This window comes from Eriocheir sinensis, chromosome 37 (assembly GCF_024679095.1).
Source record: "Eriocheir sinensis breed Jianghai 21 chromosome 37, ASM2467909v1, whole genome shotgun sequence".
In the NCBI taxonomy this organism is placed as follows: Eukaryota; Metazoa; Arthropoda; class Malacostraca; order Decapoda; family Varunidae; genus Eriocheir; species Eriocheir sinensis.
In genome coordinates, this window is record NC_066545.1 from 11,408,769 (window position 1) to 11,419,070 (window position 10,302).

General features: G+C 43.6%; 1 protein-coding gene across 3 annotated transcripts in view; it reads left to right on the top strand.

Annotated features, from left to right (window-relative positions):
- Positions 1-5,521: 5,521 nt before the first annotated feature.
- Positions 5,522-10,302, top strand: part of LOC127008229 (ammonium transporter Rh type B-like) — a 23,627-nt gene continuing 18,846 nt past the window's right edge. For 2 of the 3 annotated variants that reach the window (XR_007760918.1, XM_050879963.1), the window contains exon 1: positions 5,522-5,881. Coding sequence is in view for 1 of the 3 variants with exons in the window: in XM_050879963.1 (XP_050735920.1) it covers positions 5,802-5,881 (80 nt within the window). In the remaining 2 variants the exon portion in view is untranslated. Of the gene's footprint in view, positions 5,882-6,002; positions 6,016-10,302 lie in introns of those variants that run through there. The other variant, XM_050879964.1, reaches the window with a different exon arrangement.

Sequence of the window (10,302 nt, forward strand, 5' to 3'; positions counted from 1 at the left end):
ACCGACTCGAGTGTGTCCGTATCCGTCCGCCTCACCCCGACATGCAAAGAACCTAATATTGAGGTGACCCTGTGAGCTGTGAGGTAACCGTGCAGGCATTGGAGCGTAGAGATAAGAGACGTTATTTGATTGTTTGCTTGATGGAGTGAAGATCGAAAGAGTTAGAAAGGGACGTTCTTGAGTGTTTTCGTATAGGTTAAGTTTGATTTCCTTGATGGAGTGGAGATCGGGGTAGTTTAGAGGGACGTTCTTCAATGTTTTTTTGTATGTGAACTCTGGTTTGCTTGGTGGAGTTGATCGGAGGAGTTAGAAAGGGACGCTCTTGAGTGTTTTCGTATAGGTTAAGTTTGATTTCCTTGATGGAGTGGAGATCGGGGTAGTTTAGAGGGACGTTCTTCAATGTTTTTTTGTATGTGAACTCTGGTTTGCTTGGTGGAGTGGAGATCGGAAGAGTTAGAAAGGGACGTTCTTGAGTGTTTTCGTATAGGTTAAGTTTGATTTCCTTGATGGAGTGGAGATCGGGGTAGTTTAGAGGGACGTTCTTCGATGTTTTTTTTGTATGTGAACTCTGGTTTGCTTGGTGGAGTTGAGATCGGAGGAGTTAGAAAGGGACGTTCTTGAGTGTTTTCGTAGGTTAAGTCTGATTTCATTGATGGAGTGGAGATCAGTTGAGTTTAGAGGGACGTTCTTCGATGTTTTTTTTGTACGTGAATTCTGGTTTGCTTGGTGGAGTGAAGATCGGGGGAGTTAGAAGGGGACGTTCTTGAGTGTTTTCGCAGGTTAAGTCTGATTTCCTTGATGGAGTGGAGATCGGGGTAGTTTAGAGGGACGTTCTTCAATGTTTTTTTGTTTGTGAACTCTGGTTTGCTTGGTGGAGTGAAGATCGGAAGAGTTAGAAAGGGACGTTCTTGAGTGTTTTCGTAGGTTAAGTCTGATTTCATTGATGGAGTGGAGATCAGTTGAGTTTAGAGGGACGTTCTTCAATGTTTTTTTTTGTATGTGAACTCTGGTTTGCTTGGTGGAGTGAAGACCGGAAGAGTAAAAAAGGGACGCTCTTGAGTGTTTTCGTGGGTTGTCTGATTTTCTTGATGAATTGGAGATCAGAGGAGTTTAGAGAGACGTTCTTCAATGTTTTTTTGTATGTGAACTCTGGTTTGCTTGGTGGAGTGAAGATCGGGGGAGTTAGAAGGGGACGTTCTTGAGTGTTTTCGCATAGGTTAAGTGCGATTTTCTTGATGGAGTGGAGATCAGAGGAGTTCAGAGCGATTTTTTTTTGTGATGGTTTTGTTTGGTTTGTTGGTGAGATCGGAAGTCAGAAGAGGACGTTCTTCTTGAGTGTTTTCGTATAGGTTAAGTTTGATTTTCTTGATGAATTGGAGATCAGAGGAGTTTAGAGAGACGTTCTTTAATGCTTTTCATAGTTCAGTTCAGTTGTTGTTTTTATGGAGTGGAAATCAGAGGAGTTTTAAAGGAACGGTCACCATTTTTTTTTCGTAGGTCAAGCCTGATTTGCTGGATGCAGTAGAGTGAACGAGTTAAAGGAACGTTCTGCAGTGTTTTCGTATGTCTACAACTCTGATTAATTAATTTTACACCATTTCCCTCTCGACCTCTTTTGAAGAATCTGATAGAAAGCTAAGAACCTGCCTCTCTCCTTCCTGTTATTCTAGTAGTCACACACACACACACACACACACACACACACACACACACACACACACACACACGCACTTATTACACACACACACACACACACACACACACACACACACACACACACACACACATATGCCCTCGAATTTGACAGCAGAATCACCACAAAATCCTCGGGCCTTATCTCCAGTATGTTTTCCTTCACTCCCTCGTTTAAAGGACCATGGATATGCTTGCGGTATTTTTTTCCTTAGCATTATTACTGAATGTCAGGGGATTTGGAGCAAGAAGTAAGTTAGAAGGATGCCATTGGAATTAAGACACATAGCTACTCGGAAAGGCATAGGTTGGTAGTCTGAGACGCCTCCACCCGTCACATCAACTATTCCCAAAGGTCAAAAAGGAGATCAAATTGGTCCTAATGAGTGTTTCTTTAGGTTCATGGTACAGAAGAAAGGTCAAACTACCACCAGGGTCATAAAAATACACAAGGGAATGACCCAAACTCTAATGAAAGCCTTGTTAAATATGTGAGCTTGGGCGCCGAAACGTTTGAAAATATGACCCATTGAACCACGTGTTTCTGGAGAGTTGTAAATAGTTTGAAGGACACTAAGGTTAACGGCCCCCAAATCAAGCTCAAGGGCCGAGAAGTGCGGTGTCCACGCCTCCGTCTTGACCACGAGGATGCGCTTCGTCACGCCGGGGCTGCATTTTTGGGGCGTTTGTTTCGTTTTCGTTGAGTGGCGTGAGTGGCCGAGGCGTCTTAGAGAAGTGTCCGCCGTTGTGTGTGTGAGGCTTGAGAGTGAGGGTGACCTTTTCTTATATAGTGTATCCTCTGTGTGCTTGTGTGTGTGTGTGTGTGTGTTTAGCCTATATCAGTAAAGTTAATCGTTCTTCTTGATTAAGCAACTTGTGATCGATGTTTTTGTTGTGAATATGAAATTGGACCCAGACGTTGTTGTAGTTGTTGTTGTTGGTGGTGGTGGTGTTTATTTATTTATTTATTTATTATTACTTTTATGTGTTTTTTTTGGTGGTGTTATTGTTGTTGTTTAAACCAGTAGCCTATGAACCAGACAGCCTACACGGTTAAGCCACCACCCCGCCACCCCAGGGAAAATTTTAACCTCCCCATACATGAAATTACGATCGAAAAATGCATCAACTTGAATAAATTAAAAAAAAATGTAAATGCGTATGGACAGTTCCCTCTTCCACCCTACCCCTCCACCCACCCAGGACAGTTTGGCTACGCATCTATATGGACCAACTTCAACGCCTCATCACGTACGCCAGCCTGGACTATAACGAAGTGTGTGTCGCGTATAGGTAGTGGGTGAAAAAATGTAAACTTGTATTGACAGTGCCCTTTCCCTCCACCCCTCCACCCCTTCAGGACAGTTTGGCTACGCATCTATACGGACCAACTTCATCACACCATCACGTACGCCAGCCTGGACTACAACGAAGTGTGTGTCGCGTATAGGTAGTGGGCGAGGCAAGGTGAACGTAGGGAGTGTGTATGTGTGTGTTGAAGGCCTAATATACTCGGACCAGTAGTACTCTTTGACCTTTTTTAATACTTCCAATTGTCAGTGTCGGGGTAAGGGTTCTTCTCTCCCTCATCACTGCTTCAAAGGGCCAGCGTTACGGAGATGAGCACCGCCGCCACGTGTTTGCTCCTCTAGTGTATGCTCCTAACTTTACCTTTGTTTTTAATTGTTTTAGTTTAACCATAACCCTGACGACACATTTTTTTTAACACGACCCAGATTTAATATAGTCATACATCACAAGACACTTTTTTTTTTTTTTACGACCCACCTCAAGCCACATTTTCAGTTCCTACGACCCACCTTAAGACTTTTTTTTTTTTACACTGCCCAGTTTTAATTTAGGCATAACCCTCTAGACATTATTTTTACTACGACCCACCTTAAGACTTATTTTTTTACTAGGACCCACCTCAAGACCCATTTTTAAAGTGCGACCCACCTCAAGACTTTTTTATTTTACTTCGACATAGTTTTAATTTATAGGCACCACCCTCGGGACTCATTTACAAGACTTGGCATCATACTTTAAAAACTGCGTGCCTCGATCCCGCTCTCTGGTGCCTAGTTATCTATTGGTGAAGAGGTACTTTGAAAACCCTTAGGACGATACTCTTAAACGTGTCGGGCTCCCATAACGACTATTTTCCAAGGCCCCAGAGAATATTACCCTGGTTGTCATGGATGGTTTGCTCGTTCTGGATCTGGATCTGGATGATAATGAGGAGGCCAGCCGTACAGGTATATAACACGCATTTGTGTTGGCTGTTGGGGGAACGGGGGAGCCGAGTGTGCAGGGGAGGGAAGTGAATCAAGTGTTGTTAGTGTTGGTGTGTTGCGATGACAATTGAGTGTGTATTTGTTTTCTGAATGAGTCTATTGTACCGCAGTCTAAAATCTGATGAGGGAGGCTGTTCCAGTCACGTATGGTGCGTGGAAAGTATGAGTGCTTGTATGCGTCAGTGTTAGTGTGATATGTTTGGTATTTATGGATGTGTGTGTTACGAGTACGTTGACTGCGTTGTGTAAGTATGTGTGTGGGTTAATGTCAATGTGAGTGTTTGTGATCTTGTACATAAGTGTAAGTCTGTGTGCTTGTCTGCGTATGTGGAAGAGGTTCCATATTTACCTGGTGTTTGATCCGTGTTGTGATTCCAGGCGTTCGAATGTAATTGTTTGTAATGAACCTAGCCGCCTTGGTGTTGATTTGTTCTAACCTATCAATGTTTCTGTGTGTGTAAGGATCCCACACCGTGGAGCAGTATTCCAGTGTTGGTCTCACAAGTGTGTCATATGCTATGTGTTTAATGTCAGGTGTGCAGTTATGTAAATTCCTCCTCAGGAACCCCAGTGTTCAAGGTGTAGAAGTCGGATAAAGCTGTCACTGGGATCACAAAACAGCTCATGAAAATCCCAACAACTTTTATACGAGAGGCTTTTTTAAACAGGCGAACTGAGGGACCTGCGCGTCTGTAACTACGGGCCTTGACGTCCAAACCCTATCCACCTGCTTATCCCTCTTCCTGTCCCTCTCGCTCCCCGGCATCGTCCATCTCGCCTTCCTTTGTTGCCATTCCTCCACGACCCATCTTTGTTTTCTCGATACACCGCTCCATTCTTATCCCGTGTGTGTGTGTGTGTGTGTGTGTGTGTGTGTGTGTGGACGTGTGTGTGTGTGTACGTGTGCTGTATCCATACCTCTCAAAGCTCACTGTCAGCATTTCAAGTGGGTCTGTCTACGCATCGGCCTCCTTTGTGCATGATATCTCTTTGTTTATGCTTTCCTACAAGTTTTTTCTTCCACCAGTTTGTCAGCCTTTAGTTATTTTGCCTTTCCTCCATTCCTTCGGTAGTGTCATACGAGTGTAATGTTCTATTTCTCTTCTTCAGGCGGTGGTGTTCTTACCGGGGTGATGGCCATGGTCACCGATCACATGAATCCCATTGGTGGAGAGGCGGAGGGTGTGTGGCCGGCGCGCGCCAATCACAGCCCGAGAAGAATGGGGCGTTGGAGGAATGGAGGCGTCTCGTGATTGGCTGAGAGGCGGAGGTTGTGAGGTACGCTAGATGGACCAAATCAAAAGAATCAATAAGCACCATAATCTTTTTACATGCACGACTAAAGCCATTCAGCCAATCAGAAGGAAAAATGGACAAAGCATTACGGGAGAAACATCGATGGAGGTTCGTGAGGCCTTGAAGAACACCGAATCACATGAGAGGACCCGAATCACGAGCCTCAGTAACCACCGCATTCTTTCCCGCAACGAAGTACAAGGGGAAGAAGACGAAGTAATCTGGGAAATACATGATGGGCGGGGGTGAGCATGGCCTTGGGGAACGCCAAAATACTTGGCCCTCATGGCTGTACAGTGGCATCACGCTCTGCACATCCCATCGAACCCTGGCCACAGAAGGAGCCCCGCCTGTACAACCTCTACGGGCCCAGGCACCCTCTGGCACCCTTAAGCTCCCAAGAGACCCCGAGTACCCTTCTTCGGCCTCTTGAAACTTCCCACCGCCCTCCTGCCGCCCCGTCCGCCCCCCTGAAGCCACGGCGTGTAGTCCAGACGTCCCCAGAAACTCTTAGCCATGAAGTTTAACCACCCGCACGGCGTCCTCGCTCTCGTAGTGCAGGCCGTCTTCTTCGCCCTCTTCTGCGTCTTCGTCAGGTAATAGAGACTGAGAGAAAGGTTTTGTTTTTACTACAGAGATTAAGTAGACTGTAGCAAAGGGAAAATAGTACTTGTAGGGTTTTGTGTTGGGGGTAACGCTATGTAGGTATATTCTTCTGCGTCTTCGTCAGGTAATAGAGACTGAGAGAAAGGTTTTGTTTTCATTACAGAGATTAAGTGAACTGCAGCAAAGGGAAAATAGTAATTGTAGGGTTATGTATTGGGGGTAATGCTATGTAAGAGGTATATTCTGTGCCTTCGTCAGGTAATAAATACAGACAGAAAGGTTTTGTTTGCTGTACTGGGATGAATCACGGTTTTTGAGGGAGTAAACTGTAGCAAAGGGAAAGAAGTAATCGTAGGGTTTTGTATTGGAGGTAACGTTATGCTGGTATATTCTTCTGTGCCTTCGTCAGGTAATAGATACAGACAGAAAGGTTTTGTTTGCTGTACCGAGATGAATCACGGTGTTTGAGGGAGTAAACTGTAGCAAAGGGAAATAAGTAATCGTAGGGTTTTGTATTAACGGGAACTTTATGTAGGTGACTTCTTCTGTGCCTTCGTCAGGTAATAAGACAGATAGAAAGCTTTTGACTTCTGTACTATGCCATTTTTTCAGGGGGTGGGGGTCACTTAGCTGTAGTGTAGTGTTGGTGAGGTCCAGTCCAGTCCAGTAGTAGGCTTGGGATTCCCTTTGTAACGGCTTCCACTTATGGTCCTTATTCTTGTTTCTTCATTATTGATTAGCGTTGTCGTGTCTTTTAGTTTCGGTGAGGGCTGTATAAATATCTCAGTGGGGACATTATGGGGGAGTCCTCTTCTGCGCCTTCGTCAGGAGGTGGAAACAGATAGAAAGGCTTTTATCTCGACATACTGATTTGAAGGTACAGTTTGAGGTTGTGAACTGTAGCGTAGAGGAAGTGGAGTTCTTTCTTAAATTATATCTTACGTAAGAGGTCTTCTGCGTCTTCGTCAGGAAATGGAGGCGGATAGTAAGGGTTCAATCTCGACATACTGATTTGAATGTACAGTTTGAGGTTGTGAACTGTAGCGTAAAGGAAGTGGAGTTCTTTCTTAAATAGTATCTTACGTAGGAGGTGTTCTGCGTCATCTTCTGCGTCTTCGTCAGGAAATGGAGGCGGATAGTAAGGGTTCAATCTCTACATACTGATTTGAATGTACAGTTTGAGGTTGTGAACTGTAGCGTGAAGGAAGTGGAGTTCTTTCTTAAATAGTATCTTACGTAGGAGGTGTTCTGCGTCATCTTCTGCGGCTTCGTCAGGAAATGGAGGCGGATAGAAAGGGTTCAATCTCAATATACAAAGTTGAAGTACAGTTTGTGGTTGTGAACGGCGGCTTAGTGGTGGTTGTAAGGGGCGTAGACTTCTTTCTTTAAGGTGTATATCATAGGGGCACTTCCTCCTCCTCTTCCGCATCTCCGTCAGGCAAGTATAATACAGTTTGAGGTTGTGAACTGTAGTGTAGTGATGGTTGTAAGGGGAGGAGAGTTCTTTCTTTAAGGTGTATATCGTAAGGGGACTTCCTCCTCCTCTTCAGCCCCTCCGTCAGGCAAGTTTAAGTACAGTTTGAGGGTGTGAACTGTAGTGTAGTGGTGGTTGTAAGGGACGTAGAGTTTTCTTAATGGCATCTTTCGTATATAGGGTCTTTTCTTCGTCCTCTTCTGCGTCTTCGTCAGGCAGTAGATGACTGTAGAAGAGTTAGGAGTTCGAGTGTTAATTTGAAGTGCAGGTGATAGGTAGTGAAATGTAGCCTTGTAAGTAGTGGTGAAGGCTGTAGTCATGTCTTAGGAGTTAAGACACACATTTTTGACGTTACACACTGCAACTCTCTCGGTGAAACACAAAGAAAAGATGAACGATAGTGAATAAATGCAAGCTGTGTAACTCCCGCTCCAGACTCAGAATATTTAGCAGTTCTTACATGCTCGCTATCTCCGCTCTTACGAATTTGCCGCCCTTCTCACAGTAACACAAAGAAAGATAAATGTGAATGAATGCAAGCTGTGTAACTCCCGCTCCAGACTCAGAATATTTAGCACCTCTTACATGTTCGCTATCTTCGCTCTTACGAACTTGCCGCCCTTCTCACAGTAACACAAAGAAAGATAAATGTGAATGAATGCAAGCTGTGTAACTCCCGCTCCAGACTCAGAATATTTAGCAGTTCTTACATGTTCACTATCTCCACTCTTACGAACTTTGCCTTCCTTCTCATACTAACACAAAGGAAAGATGAAGAATCGTGAATAAATGCAAGCTGTGTAACTCCCGCTCCAGACTCAGAATATTTAGCAGTTCTTACATGTTCACTATCTCCACTCTTACGAACTTTGCCTTCCTTCTCATACTAACACAAAGGAAAGATGAAGAATCGTGAATGAATGCAAGCTGTGTAACTCCCGCTCCAGACTCAGAAAATTTAGCAGTTCTTACATGTTCACTATCTCCACTCTTACGAACTTTGCCTTCCTTCTCATACTAACACAAAGGAAAGATGAAGAATCGTGAATGAATGCAAGCTGTGTAACTCTCTCTCCCGACCCAGAATATTTAGCAGTTCTTACATGTTCGCTATCTCCGCTCTTACGAATTTGCCTCCCTTCTCACAGTAACACAAAGAAAGATAAATGTGAATGAATGCAAGCTGTGTAACTCCCGCTCCAGACCCAGAATACTTAGCAGTTCTTACATGTTCATTATCTCCGCTCTTACGAACTTTGCCGCCCTTCTCACAGTAACACAAAGAAAGATAAATGTGAATGAATGCAAGCTGTGTAACTCCCTCTCCCGACCCAGAATACTTAGCAGTTCTTACATGTTCGCTATCTCCACTCTTACGAACTTTGCCTTCCTTCTCATACTAACACAAAGGAAAGATGAAGAATCGTGAATGAATGCAAGCTGTGTAACTCCCGCTCCAGACTCAGAATATTTAGCAGTTCTTACATGTTCACTATCTCCGCTCTTACGAACTTTGCCTTCCTTCTCACAGTAACACAAGGAAAAGATAAAGAATCGTGAATAAATGCAAGCTGTGTAACTCCTGCTCCCACCCAGAATGTTTAACAGTTCCAACATCTTCACTATCTCCACTTATATGAATTTTGCCTCCCTTCTCACACTAACACAAAGATGATAAATGTAAACTGTGTGACTACTGTTCCTAACCCAGAATATTTAGCAGTTTTTTCACCTCCACTATCTCCACTTATACGAACATTGCCTCCCTTCTCACACCAACACAAAGATAATAAACGTAAACTGTGTGACTACTGTTCCTAACCCAGAATATTTTGCAGTTTTTTCATCTCTACCATCTCCACTTATGAATTTTGCCTCCCTTCTCACACCAACACAAAGATAATAAACGTAAACTGTGCGACTACTGCTCCTAACCCAGAATATTTTGCAGCTTTTTCATCTTTACCATCTCCACTTATGAATTTTGCCTCCCTTCTCACACCAACACAAAGATAATACATGTAAACTGTGTAACTATTGCTCCGAACCCAGAATATTTTGCAGCTTTTTCATCTTTACCATCTCCACTTATGAATTTTGCCTCCCTTCTCACACTAACACAAAGATAATACATGTAAACTGTGTAACTATTGCTCCGAACCCAGAATATTTAGCAGCTTTTTCATCTTTACCATCTCCACTTATATGAATTTTGCCTCCCTTCTCACAGCAACACAAGGAAAGACTAATGGTAAAAGCAGACATGCAGGTACTCCTTCTCGCGACCCAGAACATTAAGCAGTTTTTTTACATCTTCACTGTCCACTTCTACGAATTTTGCTTCCAGTCTCTCACGCTAACACAAGGAAAGGACGATAAATGATGAAGAGAAAGGCAAACATATATACCTTCTTTCGACCCAGACTATTTAGCATTTCCGACAATTCACCGTCGTCACCAATGCTTACGCTGTATCACACTAACATTAAGACAGGTAAAAAAAGAATGATGGAAATGAATGATGACGAGAAAAAGGCTAACAGTTATTCTTTCCCTTCGGCCCAGACTAATTAGCAGTTCCGACAATTCACCGTCGTCACCAGTGCTTACGTTGTATCACACTAACATAAGGAAAGGTTGAAAAAGAATGATGGCAATGAATGATGAAGAGAAAAAGGCTAACGGTAACTCTTTCCCTCGACCCATTAACAGTTCCAACCCTTCACCGTCTTCACCAATACTTAAGTTGTCTCGCACTAACATAAAGAAAGGTTAAAAAAGAATGATAGAAATAAACGATGAAAAGAAAAAGGCTAACAGTAACTCTTTCCCTCGACCCATTAACAGTTCCAACACTTCACCGTCTCCACCAATACTTAAGCTATCTCGCACTAACACAAAAGCCAGCCAGATAATAGGAAAATTTGGCCAACTCCA